This window comes from Papaver somniferum, unplaced genomic scaffold (genome assembly GCF_003573695.1).
Source record: "Papaver somniferum cultivar HN1 unplaced genomic scaffold, ASM357369v1 unplaced-scaffold_154, whole genome shotgun sequence".
Taxonomy (NCBI): domain Eukaryota; kingdom Viridiplantae; phylum Streptophyta; class Magnoliopsida; order Ranunculales; family Papaveraceae; genus Papaver; species Papaver somniferum.
Window position 1 is genome coordinate 656,636 of NW_020624820.1, and position 17,452 is coordinate 674,087.

At 36.5% G+C, this 17,452-nt stretch overlaps 1 protein-coding gene across 1 annotated transcript; it reads left to right on the forward strand.

Moving 5' to 3' along the window:
- Window positions 1-12,100: 12,100 nt before the first annotated feature.
- LOC113336846 (aminopeptidase P2-like) lies at window positions 12,101-17,197 on the forward strand. The gene is made up of 12 exons (XM_026582530.1): window positions 12,101-12,689; window positions 12,840-12,959; window positions 13,378-13,653; window positions 13,901-14,073; window positions 14,266-14,514; window positions 14,624-14,775; window positions 14,971-15,161; window positions 15,928-16,036; window positions 16,143-16,297; window positions 16,382-16,474; window positions 16,594-16,674; window positions 16,905-17,197. The coding sequence occupies exons 1-12, from the start codon at window positions 12,141-12,143 to the stop codon at window positions 16,974-16,976; spliced, it is 2,220 nt and encodes a 739-aa protein (XP_026438315.1). The 5' UTR covers window positions 12,101-12,140; the 3' UTR covers window positions 16,977-17,197.
- Window positions 17,198-17,452: the final 255 nt, after the last annotated feature.

The window sequence follows — 17,452 nt, forward strand, 5'->3', positions numbered from 1 at the left end:
ATTACTTTTCTATTTCCGCAATTATAATTGTTTTATTATAATTAGAAGTAAAATACACAAACGTTGATTCCTTATTACTCGATAGCAATCCTATAGTGTTTGGTTAAGTCTGAACCTATTATCAAGTAATCACACTTGATTGTTGTATTGTCTCGATCTCGTATCCATAGACGATCACACAAAGTGTGAATACCGATTTGTTGTATTGTCTCGACTCAGTCCATAGACAATCACTTTCGGTGAAAGGACTTATAGGTGGAAAAGTTTTAGATTGAGGTATATTTGGGTACCCTCGTCTTTTCAATGTATACTAGGAATCATGACATCACAATCAGCTCTGTCTCGTGAAGACATGCTGGAATTGTAGTTGTTCTGGTTCATAAGTCTACTAGGGAAGTTTTACGCTCTACAGAACCTACTTGACCAGCAGTATCTCTTCGAGGATGTGCACTAGGAGTCACGGCATCACGACCAACAGTGTCTCGCGGGGACGTATACTAGAAATCGTGGCTAAGGATGCTTTTAGGGAATCGTGGCTAAGGATGCTTTGAGGGCCAATGGCTTAAAATGACACTTTTGCTCCTTATCCAAATTTCACCATCTACACTAGCAACCAGAGATAATGTACCTGAAATCAAAATTCTAGAAAATAATATAAAAAAACTAACAGTAAAACCTTTAAAAAAAAGTACTAACTAAACGAAAAATAAATAACAACTAACAGCTACCTGCTCTCCGGCAACAACGCCAAAAATTGATGAGTTGTCGTAGGCACAACAAACTAAATCGCTTATTTCCACACAATTAACTGGTAGTATAATGGAAGTAAGGATCGTTCCCACGAAGAGCGGTGAGTTTTTAGTTGTCAAAAATCATAAATGTGGGGTTTTGTTTATAGGTTTAATATAAAGCAAAGTAAATAACAAAGCAACTAATTTATAAAGATGTAATCAAAGATGGGAAATATGATCAAATAATCCTTCTTCAGTACTGAAAACTCATCAAAGTAATATTATTAATTATATACTAGATTTGTACCCGTGCTACACACCGGGCATTTTTTTTAAAAGTTGGAGTGGGCAGGTGTTCTCTCCACCCCGTAACAATGCATTTAAGATTTGGTATGTGCCCCGTGACGATGCATTTTTGATTTGGTGAGTCGCGGAGCTTCGCCCCACCCCGTGGCGATGCATTTTTAATTTGGTGCGCGTGGGGCTTCGCCACGCCCCGTGGTGATGCATTTTTTATTTGGTGAGTCGCGAGGCTTCGCCCCGCCCCGTGGCGATGTATTTTTTATTTAACATGGCGTGGAAAATACATTAAATAGGTGGAGAATATGTGTAAATTTATTAAATCTTTCCTTTTATTTTCGTAGAAAACATGTTGATTTTTTTTCTCTTTTATATATTAATTTGGAAAAAAGAGTCCTAATGTAGTAGTTAATCAAATTCCAAATTGAATTTGGACTTCCATAAGTTTCCAAACACGGTAAATTAGGGTTTCCTTTAAATTTGTAATTTTTAAACTATTCCCACGTTGCCAAGTGTCCTCACTTAAATATTGTGACGTCATGTATTCTAAATTGAATTTGGTTTCTTTTTTTAATCTTTTTTATATTCTTTTTAAATCAATTATATGTGGCCAAGTGCCCTCACGAAAACTCTCGTTTCACAAAACAAAACTAGTGACAAAACCCTAGGTGACCAAACTTGTGGTACAAAAAATCCAACCATATTATTTTTAATAAATAAAAACCATTTGATTAAAAAGTGGCACAAAAACCCCATGTCAAATAATAATGAGTAAATTTAGTTTTTATTATTTTTAAAAAATCCAAACATACCCTTTTTATCTTCATTTCTTCTTCTTCTTCTCTCTTTTCTTTTTTCTTCTTTTTTCCGCCTCCTTCTCCCCACCATCATCACCACCAGCAGCAACAAATAGCTCCGCGAAAACCAGAAGCAACACCTCTGTTACCACCATCAGCAACACCTTTTTCTCCTCCGTCTCCTCCACGAACAGATTCGTTTCTTTTTCTTCTATTTTTATGTTCAGATCTATCACCTCATTTTCGTTCCGCACCACCACCAAATCGACGACCATTTCCAAGACCACCATCACCTCCTCCTTAACTTCTTTAGGGTTTATTTATTCCTCCGTCAATACCATATCACTGTAGAACTTAGAGTTCCAAATCACTTGAAATAGAAGAAGAAAAAGAGGAATTGGATGTCAGTAAAATAACAACAAATCAACATATTTTTTGGCGAATTGGGAATCTGGTGCTCATCTCTTCGTCCTTTGATTCACTTCTTCAACAGTGGTTGTACAACCACAAACCATGACTTCAATCTGGTACTAATTTCCTACTTGATTTCATACGAGTTGTTGTTGAATTATAATTTTATATGAGTTTCTGTTGAATCCATTTGATTTTTTTTTTTTGAAATTGAGATAAAATTTTGGTCATCTTTGTTAAATCTGTCATTGGGTTTATATTTTTATGACGGTTTGGACCCGATTTTTGGTTTTTTTTTGGGTTGAATTGATTTTACATTCCAATGAATTTTAGATCTGAATTTGAAGTCATGATTGTTTCAGTTTGATTGATTTGTTGTGTTTAATGATAATTTTGGCTCAAGCACTTACAAGAGATGATGTTTGGGATGTAAACATATACACCAACACAATAGTTCTCTTAAAGTGTTGGAAAAGGCAAATTAAAACACTCATGAGTAAATTTTTGATGAAACCAATTTCGGTTTCATCTAATTTTGGTGAAAGCGATTTTGATTTCATGTAATTTATTTTAATTTTTATAGGTGAAACTAACTTTGTTTCATTTTTTTCATCTGCATCAAAAATATATTCCTTTGTCATTGTCGTGTGTAGCTTAATCAAAAGACTCATAAGTGATTTAGGTATAAATGAGAATCCGTTACATGGTTTATATACATGTTATTTTTTTCCTTCTAATTCGCGATCTTGGTTGTGCAAAAGTTATCTTTTTACATGTAATGGTTGAATACGTTGTATGAGGAAACAAGTCAAGTTGCTAACGACGTTGTCCGAAATATAAGAACAGCGGCTTCCTTTAGGTGATGGCTTTGGGTAAAAAGAAATGTGAAAGTCCAGTTTAAGCTGGTATAAGGCTTGGACTAATTTGTGGGATTGCATTTGATTAATGAGAGCTCGATTTGTGGAGCTTGGAAGGATGTAATTTTTTTTAAGGGTTCCCTCTATAGCTCTCAAAACCGTTCACTGAGATATTATTTATATATAAAGTTCTTGGAACTATTAAGAATGGTACACATTTATTTAGTTATTCATTTCCACAGTTTGTGTTTCACATGGGAAGTTTATAATTGAAGTGGACCTAAAATTTTCACATTCTTTCTGTTGGATTGTTGAGTACTTACATATCAAGTGGTACTACAGGGCTGCAGGTTGCTTTCCACAAACAACAATGAATTGCCCAAGAAGCTTAATTGTTATACAACGTTTTCATAGAAACCTGGAAAAAAAGGTATCACCTGGACTACCTTTGAATTCTTCATCATATATTTAATATCTTTCTTTTTCTTATTTATTTTTGGTACAACCTATTTTGTCGACGAAACCATATTGTTGGAAATTTATGGGATTGTTCTCATTGAAACTCAACTGTTTGTTCTTTCATTTCGTCAATTTTGTATCAAGCAATACTGGTCGGTTTACTTTTTGTAGACGAAACCAATTATTGGTGGTACTATGATTTATGATGAAAAAGTTTTGGTGAAACCGTTGTTGGTGGATTGATTTTCTAATAGTAGATGAATTTTGAACTGAAGTTTGTCTAAGTACTTTAGTCTAAAATGTTGAGATCAATGAAGTGTGCATTACTGTCTCTTAGTGAGGTCCATTTTATGGGCTAACTTTTTAATTGAAGTCCATGCCAGTTAAAGAACTGGTTAAGGAAAGTGTACAAGTTGTTTGGTTGTGCAATTATTGAAAACTTAAGTTGCGTTTCCACAGTTAACTTAGCAGTTGACATTATGTGGTTTGTTAATGTTGAGCTGCCATGCATACATTTCAAAGTCATATTTTGCAGTTCAATCTGATAGTTATCATCTATGGTTAGAGTGGTTAGACTAGGTGCCCCTGTTGAACTTGAAAACTTGTATAAGTACCACAGTGTGGCCCTCTTTTGACTCCCACCGACACTTGTGTGCAGCGTAAGTGAAGGAGGCATCTCCTAAAACATGCTCTTTTTAATTTCCGAGTACCTACTTGAGATGATTTGAGCATATGGAAAGAAAAAGTAACTATTCTATTCTTGTTGGCCAATATTCTTATATCTTATTACTGATATGTTGGAACTGCTTGTGTTTGATTCAGGGGTCAGGTACTCAGTCAGACCATCAAATTGATGCTAGAAAGGAGAGAAAGATGGAGACATTAAGGACTGCTCTTGGGATGAATAAAGTTGATGAACTTCTTTACTACAGGAAGAAGGGAAACATGAAACTGTTCTGGAAACAGTGGAATCTGATTCTGAAATTAGGTGAAGGAGAGGGTCCAAAAGAAGGTTTAATAGAGAAAAATGATGGCTAGAATTGAAATGGGAAGCAATTGCAGGTGGTGAATTGGATTGTGGAGCTGATTAGAGTCAGCTAGGAGATGTTGTGCCGCTGCTTTCAGATTGGCAGTGTGCAAGTGTAGTGCTGGTATTGTTGATATGGTTATTGCAGTGATGGTTTGATATGGTTATTGCAGTGACAGGGTCTTGTGACGAGTTTCATTTGATGCTGCTAGTAAGCTCCGGTTGCAGCTGAAGTTAATATTATAGAGAAGGTGGTACTGGTGTTGGCTTTGAGTTGGTTCTCTATGAAGAATGGTTTGAGCTGATGCTTGAGAATGGTTTTTAAGTACAGTTGCAGGTTGAGAGTGTAGAGAAGAACTGAGATGCCTATGTTGGTGGTGATTATGAACTGCAGCTGGTGATAATCAAAATCCATGGAGGAACTGGTGTTGCTCTGGTTGAATTAATATGGATATTGCAGGTCCAGTTGAAGATCAAACTGAGCCTGAGATGGAGCATTTTTGGTGTTCAGGTATGAGCTTGAACTGAAATGCAAGGCAGTAATGCAGTGGGTATGGGATTTGAAGTAATTTTGTAGTTACAGGTGCAATGAAGTGCTGCAATACAATGAGGAATTGCCTGTAAACCTAGATGGAGAGATATACCAGGTGAAGCTGAGTAATGGGTCTTGAGACATAACTGGTGGTATTGCTGTTGAAGCGCAGAAACCAATTATGGTTTCATCTTATTTATGATGAAACCAAAATCGGTTTCATCGTATTTCAACAATGTATTTCTATCCATGAAGATGTATAATACCTCTTAAAAAATTTCTTGCAGGTGATTTCTCACGAAACCATGATGAAACCAAAATCGGTTTCATCGTATTTATGATGAAACCGATTTTGGTTTCATCGTATTTTTGGGAGGTGGTGGTGGTGGGCGGTCGTGGTGCTGGTTTTGGTCGGCGGTGGTCGACAGTGGTGGTGCTGGATGGTAGGATGGCTGGTATTGGTGGTGCAATTACATAGTATCGGTGGTGGTGGTGGTGGTCGGAGGTGGTGGCGGTGGTGGTCGACAATGGTGGTGCTGGATGGTAGGGTGGCTGGCAGTGGTGGTGGAATTGCGCAGTATCGGTGGCGGCGGCGGCGCGGCGGCGGAGCGGTGGTGGTCGGTGGTGGCGGCGGTGGTGGTCGGTGGTGGGCGGTGGTAAGTGGCGGCGGTGGTGGTGTGGTGGTGGCGGCGGCGGTGGTGGTGGCGGCGGGCGGCGCGAGCGGTGGTGGTCGGTGGCGGCGGTGGTGGTCAGTGGTGGCGGCGGAGGTGGTGGTCGGAGGTGGCGGCGGTGGTCGGTGGCGGTGGTCGGTGGCGGCGGTGGCGGAAGGTGGCGTTGGCGGTGGTCGGAGGTGGTGGCGGTGGCGGCGGTGGTCGGAAGTGGTGGCGGTGGTTATCGGTGGAGGCGGTGCTTATTGGTGGTTGTTTATTTCTTGTTGGGGGTGACAATATAATAAGAATTAAAGTGTGGTTGATTTTTGTTTTTGTTGGGGTGATTTAAACTAGAAGGGTAATATAGACAGTTTATATTAAATGGGATTTTTGTTAACAATTTGTTTTGTTGGAGTTTTTGTATATGGATAGTGACACCTTTGGGGTTATAACTCGCGGACCGTTCACAAAACTTAAAAAAGGCCTATTTCGACCAATAAGAAGCGAGGGTTTCCTCACCGTTTAATATGGGAGTTTAATTTGTCTAGGTCTTTAAGTCTTTAGATTTGTCACTAATCATAGAATATCACCAACTGTAGGGTAACATGTACGCTGAGCTATCACATTCTATCTTTCTGAGCCACCTTGAGGTATTCTTATAGGATTTAACTCAATCGAATGCTTTAGGTCGTGTTTGCAGCCTTGATATCCTAACCAAGTTGGGTTATCCCTTAAATAACCATATATTGTGTTTGTGTGGGTGCGTATTCCATGTAAAAATAACAATAATGTATCCTACCTATATTTTAGGAGGCTAAAAAGGTGGGTTTTGGAATTTCATGTAAAACGTGGAATACCTTAATCATTTCCTGGGTTTGATGGTTACTTTTCCCAAATTTGATAACAAATTATTTTATTTTAATTTTTCTTATGCTCAAAGTCATAAAATTATATGGTGTTAATTTTTTATTTCTTTTTTAATTAATTAGCAATTTTTTATTTTTTTTTTAATTAATTAATTTGGCTTGTATACAAGTATTTTGATAAACAACATACTAGTTTAACCCACAGTGGAAAAAAAACACCATTTAAAGTAACCATTTCCATGATATTTTTGGATAAATTAACCAAGGAATACCCTAACCTGGGAAACGTATTTCATATCCCAGCTGCCAAACAAACCCTGGGAGTTAAACTCGGTACGATTGGTCTATCGAATCCCTCTCCAAGGTCTCACGTTTTCTACTTGTGTAAGGGTTATTCAACAATTATGGATATCCTAACCCGTTACTAGCAATAGATCAATCAAAGGACCAGTTTAGTAGGCCTCCTAAATCAATCATAAATATTCACCATAGTAGAAAAAAACGATAATCATGTGAAGAAATCAAAATAGATTCATATATTAAATCAAATTATGTATACAACTTAGAATTCATCTTCAATCAAATATGAATTTATCTACTCATGGATTTAAATATGAACTTAGAAACCCATGATATACATATGATAAAATCAAAGAAAAATAGATTCGGTAACGGAAGAACCCAAAACCCTAGATTTCACTCCCTGTCTTCTTGTCTCCACTTCCGTATCTTGATAAAAACTATGTCCGGAACTCCTTGGAAAGTATTTGGAAGTCATCTTAAATACCCCTAAGAATATTAGGGTTTGGGAATACTTTAGAACTAAGAAATACAATTTTGGAAAATATTTTCTTCACTTCTTTGAGGTAGGGATCGTAACTACCCTATATCCCGACGTAGGTAGGGGTTGGTCTCTACTTGATCCCAAATTTTTTTGCCCATAACTTTTGCATACGAACTTGGAATGAACTCATTCTTTTGTCTCTTCATTCTATAAAATATAGATTTGAATACTCCTGAATTTGGTCGAGTTTCTCCTGGTCCTTAGTCCACACTCACATTTATGTCCGTTTCAACACTCTTTTCGATCCTTTTGGATGATTCTACCTAAATAAGACAAACAAAAGAAAAAAAAGAGCAATACAGGGTAATATAAAAGAACTATAGCAAATACAAGCATGAAATTTGTTAGAGCACTGCTCGGTAGAACTCGCAAGCGTTGCTATCTCAACTTGTTTGTCAAGTTTAGTTGATCAAAACTATATAATTGATTTCTAGTTTGCTTATAGATATGTCTCGGATTAGGATAGAATATGTAGTTGAGATTTAGACTTCATGGCGTTCACCAATTGAAGAAGAAGATCTACTGAGGATCTAGGAGGAAATTCATCAACAAAAAGTATTTGGACACTAAAGCATATATTTTTTCAAAAGTCTATTTTATTCTATCTTCTAATGAGACTAAGTCGTATAGCTATATATACTTTTACATTATACACATTTGATATTTCGAGATGAGTTTATCTCACTTATTTATTTCTCGAAATATGTGTTGGAAGCTTTCTGTTAGTTGACCTTGTTAGATTGGACGTTGACTGTTAGTGACCGTTATTTGATTCAGTTGGACCAGGCCTCGAGTTAATGGGCCGGGTTGTAGACTTTGATTTGGAGTTAGTTTTGAACCATTTTTTTAGGGACCATGGTTTTTTTGGGGGGACCATGGTCTTATTAGGCCAACCTCCCTATACTTGTAAGGGATATCCTAAAGTTAGGTAAATACACATTTACCATTTACTTTAATTTAAATTAAAACTAACCTAATAACTATATAAATCTAATCATATATATTTAATATAAATGAATCTATTAACCAAAATCAAAAACAAAAACAAGGGGGAATCGAAATTTTTTAGTTTTGAAATTTTTTTTTATTCTCTTCTTCTTCTTCTCTCTTTCCTTGACGTTCCTCGTTCGATTGAAAAATGAGTATTAACCATCTAAATGAGTTGAAAATGGAAGTTGCAGAGAGAAGTTCGGCTAGGATTTATGTGAAAAACTTTGTCGAACTAACCGAACCTAATGGAAATGATGAACATGAAGAACAGTTTGGCTATTTCGTAATTGAACTGATGTTCGATTACGTCGCAAAAAAATTTTCCCAACCGAACCTTAGTTCGTTACGTCGCAAAAAACATTTCCCAACCGAACCCTAATAGTTCGGTTAGTTGCTAAAAACATTTCCCAACCGAACCCTAATAGTTCAGTTAGTTGCAAAAAACATTTCCCAATCGAACCTTAGTTCGGTTATTTCGAAAAATATTTCCCAACTGAACAACATTTCGGTTAGTTGCAAAAAACATTTCCCAACCGAACTAAGGTAGTTCGGTTAGTTGCAAAAAACATTTCCCAACCGAAACTTAGTTCGGTTATTTCGCAAAATACATTTCCTAACCGAGCTAAGGTTCGGTTACGTCGCAAAAAATATTTCCCAACCGAACCTTTGTTCGGTTACGTCGCCAAAAATGTTTCCTAACCGAAAACGTGCAAAAAATATTTCGTAGCCGAAAACATCGCAAAAATATAACCCTCTTCTCTCAATTATTTAGTTCTTTTTTTTGATTTAATCTTTGTACTAATCACTAATTATGTTAACCTAATGATACAACTAATCATTACACTAACTTAACTGAAATGGGTAACTTTGATATTAATATAAATATTTAGATAAGGAGTGACCTAGATTTACTTCTAATGTCTTACCCAAAATAAAACAATGGTCCCCCAAAAAAAAGGTTGATCCCCAAAAAACCGTTCTTAGTTTTCCTATCTTAATGAATTGGACCACTTATGGTCCGAGTTAGCTTTGGTCCCTTCTACAAAGTTGTAGATATTTATAATACCTACTATCAGATGGGCTTTATAACCAACCTAATTGAATTAGTAAACCTTAGCTATACTAAAGATAGAGAATGAAAAGGTGTAAGGGTACCATTAGTTAGACTTGTATGATTCTTGTGTGAGCTATTTTGGCTATATTCTTAGAGTTCTTGTGTGATTAACAGTTAGTCTATATTAACAACGATCGATTCAAAGGATGAACCAGTGGATCATGGATCTCTAGGTAGGCATGGCTGTCATCAAAAGAGGTGGGAATTACATTTAACTCTTTTGAAACCATTGTTGTTTCTTTTACAAAAGTTTATGTTTAACAAACTCATGCATTGTCTATTTGTGCATTCCATGCATTGTTTAGTTTGTATTATGATAGTTCTGATGATTCTTTTAATTTTTCCATGAATTGGAAATGACTTGCAATGTTTATTTCTCTTTATTAATTGTATGGGAAATAAGAATTTCCACGTGTGGTATATAGGATACGCTCCTTCACATTTATACCTACCTACTTTCAGCTTTTATGTTATGGTTAGGGAGATACACCATAATATTATTATTCGATGTGGAATTCACGACATCAGTATTATACATTGTTTGAAAGAAGGAGTTTATTCCCTATACATGTTTGTTTGCTTCAGTGACTTGGTCGCTATTTAATGTTTGGGAAAACATGTATTATTTTCCAAATATTGCATATGATTACTTAAAAGTTAAATGTTATTTCTACTGGGCGCCCCTTTTAGGGATGATGTGCTCACGCATTCCTACTTTCAGTTTCAGAGACAGATTAGAGTTGTGCAATGGAAGCTTCGAAGAGTTGAGTTCGTTAGTTGGTTAACTTCTGCTATGTTATTATGTTGTATATTCTATTTGTAAACCAAATGGTATATGTATCATTTGAGAGGAGTTCTTGTATATATATATATTTCAGAGCAGGGCTAGTTTTTGGGTTAAGTTTTGTAGTGGATTTCTTAATTGAGTGTTTAAGTAAATGATTTAGATTCTTAGTGCCTCTTTATTTAGTTAATCTATTGGTTTAGTCAGTTGTTAGCTTTGAGGGCGATGCAGTTATAAACTCCCATTTTAATCATTGAAACATTCTTAGAAGACGGGAACAGCTGTCTCACTCAAACTATTAGCTTCAAAACAATTTTCAAGTGATCAGATAATCAATACAAAACATTCCGAGTCTACACCAAGTGACTGTCTCACACAAATCATATAAGATGTTACCAGGCGATTTTCACATGATCATCTTTTGACTTTCGTCAAGAATAAAAGATGAACCTGGTTAAAGCGAAAGCTTACCAACATATATGTCGAGAAATATGTAAGCGAGTTAAACTCTGCTCCAAATATAAAATGTGTATAATTTAAAATCTATATAGCTATACGACTTTGTCTCAATAGGGGATAGAATAGAAATAGACTTCTGAGTGATAGATGTGTTCAAGTCTCCACATACCTTTTGTTGATGAAGTTCCACAAGCTCCCCTTAGTAGTTCTTCATCTTCAATCGATGAACGTCGTGAAGTCTAAAGCTCAACTACACATTATATCGTAATACGAGACATAGGTAGACAAGAAATAAAGACTTAGAGTTTTGACAACTAAACTTGACAGAGATAGCAACGCTTGCGAGTTCGACCGAGCAGTGCTCTAACACCTCTAATATTTAGTGCATCAAACTGATAATTAAATTGAGTTTCTACTCGACAAAGCTCATCAATAATATTTTTCACCATGTGCCGAGGCATGCGAAATCGACGTTGGAAATCTTGATCAGAGTACACACAATTGTGAAGAAAATAATCGTGCATCAGCTTCTAGTGGTAAAATTCCCTCCCTCGATACATATATCTTCTTGAATACTTCTTTGACTCTGGAGCTCAGGTCTTTGGCCCGAATATACGAGCATCAAAGTGTTGATTAGTTTTTATTTTCAGCTTCCTCATCATCAAGTTGTTGCAACCTCCGTTGATACATTTCTTGCTGTAATCTAAACCGATTCATAATAACATTATTCTTTTCATTTGATCTCGCCACTAATGATCATGAAATTTGAAATGGAAAATATAAATAAAAAAATATGTAAAATATATGTAAAACTACGTGTGAGTAATTTGAAGGAATACATAGGATGTATATATAGACATGGGAAAATAGTCGTTGATCGATATTGTAACGAACGAGCGATGAAGACAACGACGCCAATGATACTCATAATATCGCCAGCGTTGTAATTAATAACTGTTGGTAATAATCCTATCGGTCAATAGCGCAACTCATTTACCTTGTCACTTATATGTTAACCGGTTTTAACATGATGCATAGGAATTGGACTAATTTGTACCAACACAAAAAGACAGATGGATGTTTTGTCTTATAAGTATGTACTTTTAATACACCCCCAGAAAATTGGCACACCCTATTAGCAATCCTGGTTAACTGGGGGTACTCATCGACAGCTCAAAAATCTTATGGTCCCAATCCTGCATATCCTCCACGTGTATCCTGAAGAGGAAATTAATATAGGTGCTTAGAACACCTCGTCACTCTTTTTTCTCAGCAGAAAAAGAGAAGTTCAAAAAAGAAAGAAACCAGCCCAGATTGTAATGGAAGTAGCAGCAGCAATTAGAACAAGAACAGGAACAACAACCATGCCTTCTTGTTCATCAATTCATAACCCTATAAATTTCTCAAAATCCATTTCAATTTCTCGTCTCTCAAGGTCACAATCGTCATCATGTCGTTATTTTCATTTGTTTTCTTCTTCTGTTTCATCATTTCTAAACCTCCATTCAAATCTCAATAAACAAACCAATACTTCAAAATTCTTTGTTAGAAATTCTACTACAAGTAGTAGTAGTAGTAATAATGAATCAAAAATTTCAGCAAAACCCTCATCAGAACTTCGCAAAAGAAAACCTAATAATAAAGATATAGATGATGATAAACTTATTGCTCTTCGTCGATTGTTTTCTAAACCTGGAATTGGTATCGATGCTTATATTATTCCTTCCCAAGATGCCCACCAGAGTGAGTTTATTGCTGAATGTTTTAGTCGGAGAGCTTATATATCAGGATTTACTGGTAGTGCTGGAACTGCTGTTGTTACTAGAGATAAAGCTGCTCTCTGGACTGATGGCCGTTACTTCTTACAGGTTTCTTTGAAAGACAACCAAATTCCAACCCCCCGTTGTTTAAAAATCATATCTTTTTGTGCTTGGATTGTTAAAATTGGTTACTGTATTAGTAGGCTGTTACTCATTTGAACGGTAAACTTGATACTATTGTGTACTTGTCATGATTAGGCAGAGAAGCAGCTTAGTCCTAGTTGGATTCTTATGAGAGCTGGAAATTATGGAGTTCCTACGACTACTGAGTGGCTCAATGATGTTTTGGATCCTGGTTGCAGAATTGGCATCGACCCTGTGAGTTCTATTCTATCACCTCTTATATCTATTTTCTTATTTTTCGGAACAATGTCTTGCAGGAAACTCATTAGAATTCAGCTTTCAATACAGGCAGCAAATGAAATTTAATGGGAAAACCAGTATCTGCTTAAGCCACAGTAAAGTATGTAGATGAGTAGATTTTTTTTAGATGGTCTAAGCGAATACCAATATATGTAACCCGGTGTTCTAGATGTTGGAAATCTTCATACAGATACAAAAAATGATGAATGATTGTTTATTTTACCAGGGATTAGGCAATTTATTATACGGAATCTTAAAATCTGTTTAAGGTCTACTGTGAATTTAAATTTTTGTAGTGCGGTTTCTTATCTTTGATTCCCTTCATTTCACATTTCCTTATGACTTGTTTTTCTTGATTTTGCGAAGGGAGCAGTTTCTTTTTTCTTCTAATGAGGCAGAGGAAATTAAAGAAGAAATTTCTAAGCATAATCACGAGTTGGTTCCTTTATATGATATAAATCTTGTGGATCATATCTGGAAAGAATCAAGGCCAAAACCTCCCATGGAACCTATCAGAGTGCATGAAATCAGATATGCTGGCGTTCATGTCTCATCAAAATTGTCGAACTTAAGATCAGATCTTATTGAAGCTGGTTGTTCAGCTATCGTTATTACTATGCTTGATGAAATTGCTTGGCTGTTGAACTTGGTAATATTTCCAACTTAAGTTCCTTTATTTTGCAGAATAGCTTTTGTTTAAATATGGATGCTATGCGACAGTTAGAGACAAATTCTAAAAAAATGATTTTCCTTGTAAATACTTTTAGCTCCATGTTTTTGTTAGTATCAAGTCCGAGGAATAGAAAGCTCTAACTTTTATGCTATCTTGGATTTTGTATAATTATGTATGGCAACCATCACTAAGGTTTGTTTTCTTTCACATTCTTTTTTTGTAGAGGGGAAACGACATTCCACATTCACCGGTGATGTATGCGTATCTTATTGTAGAGATTGATGGGGCTAAATTGTTTGTTGATAATTCTAAAGTCACCCCTGATGTGCTTGCTCACTTGAAGAGTTCAGGAGTTGAACTGAGACCTTATGACTCCATTCTTTCTGAAATTGAAAGGTGACAAAAAATATCCACATGAAAGTAATATTCACTTCACTTATCTGCTGTAGTTTGCTACCTCTTGGAAGGTGCTTTTTTTTTTCAACTTCAATGAAGGCCAGATTTTTGGGGGTTCTTGTTCAAATGTCACGGTTGATACTGAGACTATTCCTTGCGATTTGTTTTTCTGAGCCATAACTATCTTTACAGTTTGGCAAACCAAGGAAGACAACTATGGATGGATACTTCTCGTGTGAATGCTGCAATTGTCAGCACCTACAGGTTTGGTAAGAATAGAGCTCCTGCGGATATTGGCTATAAAGGCAAAGCTGAACGACGTGATAAGTTTGATGGTCATACTGGAAGACCCGCTGGGTTGTGCAGAGTTTCTCCAATTACATTGGCAAAGGCAGTGAAAAATTATGCTGAGCTGCAGGGGATGCGTAATTCACATTTGAGGTACTGTAAGCGTTCTTCTTAAACCTAGTATTCCTGGGTTGCAGTTGTCATTATGTTTTATTTTCTGTTCAGTCTTCAAGTTCGCTATCTGATTATATCTCCTTTGTAGGGATGCGGCTGCTCTAACACAGTTTTGGTCTTGGCTGGAAGAGGAAATCCATAAGGGTGTGGTGCTAACAGAAGTTGAAGTTTCTGATAAACTTCTTGAATTCCGTGCAAAGCAGGATGGTTTCCTGGACACAAGTTTTGATACTATTAGCGGTATAATAATGTTAAATTGTTTTACCTTTTCTCTTGTGTTCAATTGTGCCATTTAGGCATGAAATCTTGTTGTTGCCTGAGAAGAAACTCATATAAAAATTACACAACATTTGATGAGAATGGAGCTCTTTTGTCGTTAATCATAAAAGATGGGGTTTTCTTTTTCGTCAGTTTATTAATAAAGGTACTCTACAGGTTCTGGTGCTAATGGAGCTATCATTCACTACAAACCTGAGCCAGAGAGCTGCGATGTTGTGGATGCTAAAAAACTCTTCCTATTGGACAGTGGTGGTCAATATATTGACGGTACAACAGACATAACAAGGACAGTACATTTTGGTGAGCCAACTTCGCGGCAAAAAGAATGTTTTACCCGAGTATTACAGGTTTGGGATTCATTGTTTTCTGAAGTGTATGTTATTTTGTCAACTTGATTATTCTGGTAAGTATCAAATGGCTTTTGTTCTAGTTAACGCATCTGACATGTATAGTGTAGAGGTACTGATGAAAGCTTTACTGGACCGACTTGATGGAATTTGTAATAAAATAAAAGTTCTCATACAAAGGATATACTCCCTCCGTTACTTTTTAATAGGCTGGTTTTGTTTTTAGAGAAATTTAAGGAAATTAAGAGAACTAATCATTGAAAGTGGTCCTCATGACACTTGTCAATAAAAGAAGTGAAGTGGAATGGTCCCCATGACACTTGTCAGTAAAAAAAGTAAAGTGAAATGGTCCACATGACACTTGTCATCAAAAGAAGTTAAGAGAAAAGTGGTCCCCGAAATTTAAAGTAACATTTGACTTTCCCAATTAGAAAACCAGCCTATTTTTTTGAAACATTTATTTATAGAAACCAGCCTATTAAAAAGGAACGGAGGGAGTAATGAGGCTGTGAATGTCATGTCATGATAGAACTAACCAATGTTGAGGTATCTAGCTCGAATATCTTGAATGCTCTAAGATGATCTGATCATACTAGTTTGAGTGCACGATAAAAATAAAATACATTGACCGCCAATATCTGGAACTTCTGGATATCCTTCTGTGAACTCAGATCACTGGTATCATCACCCAATGACTTTACCACTGTACTACAGTGGCACCTGCTAGCATGCCACATCATTTAAATAGTAATTTTCACATTTGCAGGGCCATATAGCTGTTGATCAGGCAGTTTTTCCTGAAAATACTCCCGGCTTTGTGCTGGATGCACTTGCTCGTTCTGCTCTATGGAAAGTTGGACTTGATTATCGGCATGGTACTCTTGCTGATATTTCACACCTTTTTAGTTGGATACTTTGTGTATCATCACATTCCGGAAAGAAGTTTTTCATTAATGATAAGTTTCTGGTTGTTACTTGTAGGAACTGGCCATGGTGTAGGAGCTGCACTAAATGTCCATGAAGGTCCTCAAAGTATAAGTTTTCGATTTGGGAATATGACTCCATTGCAGAAGGGCATGATTGTTAGCAATGAACCTGGGTATTATGAAGATCATTCTTTTGGCATTCGTATCGAGGTACTTGCAACTTTATACTATTGGGGTAGTTCCACCGGTCCACTTTAAAAAAAAATGGTTAACACTTTGTGATTCTTGTTGCAGAATCTCCTAGTTGTGAAGGAAATTAACACACCTAACCATTTTGGAGGAATCGGGTATTTGGGATTTGAAAACATCACTTTTGTCCCCATTCAGGTATGTAGTTGATTTTCTTAACTCAATTACATGATCCCTTGTAGACTGATAATAGTCCACTGGAACACTTCAACTTGACTAATCCCATGGTTTTCCCTGTTTTGGTTCTACTGTTGCAGGCTAAACTTGTTGACCTATCACTGATGTCTGCCGCTGAGGTTGATTGGCTCAATGATTACCACTCACAAGTTTGGAAGAAGGTTAGTACCTTGAGTCAACATCGTAAATATGGTGGATATTATCTTCCTCCCTGTCATAACATAATGACCTTGATCAGACAAATATAGTGCAACTCTGTCTGTTTGATATGCAACTTATCATCTTAGTCTGGGTTGGGAAGCTATGTCGTGGTCCTATTAGAAATAAATCTTCTGTCAAACTCTAGTTCTCTTTTCACAAATTCTTTATCTTCACTGGTGTTATATTGCAGGTTTCGCCGTTGGTCGAAGGTGCTGCTAGTAAATGGCTATGGGACAACACACAACCACTTGTTAAACCATAAACTCTACATTCGTTCTCTATCATCTAATTGATGGCTTGGATTCATTTATATTCCAATTGTTACTGTTTTATATTGTCAAATCTCATGTGTGATATAAGTTTCAGATGATATCTGTCTTGAAAAAACTCGTGTAACATAACTGGTTTTGTAAGCGTTGTTGTTGGTGGCCATATTATAATGTTAGGTTTGAACCTAATTCAGTGTTCTCTTTTAAATTCTCACCTATAGCTTCTGAAAACTATGTCACTAGTAATATAACTGAAAAGCAAATTCAGACAAAACTATGTCACTTCCTCATCCCATGGCCAATATGCTATTGAGGTTCCTGACTTGGCTGGTAAACCTGTTACTGATGTCCACTGCTGAGGTTGATTTGCTCGATTATTACCACTTACAACTTTCGGAGAGGGCCAGCATTCTTGAGTCAACATCGCAAGCATAGCATCTATTATCTTCCTAGTTCTGTCTGAGAGATC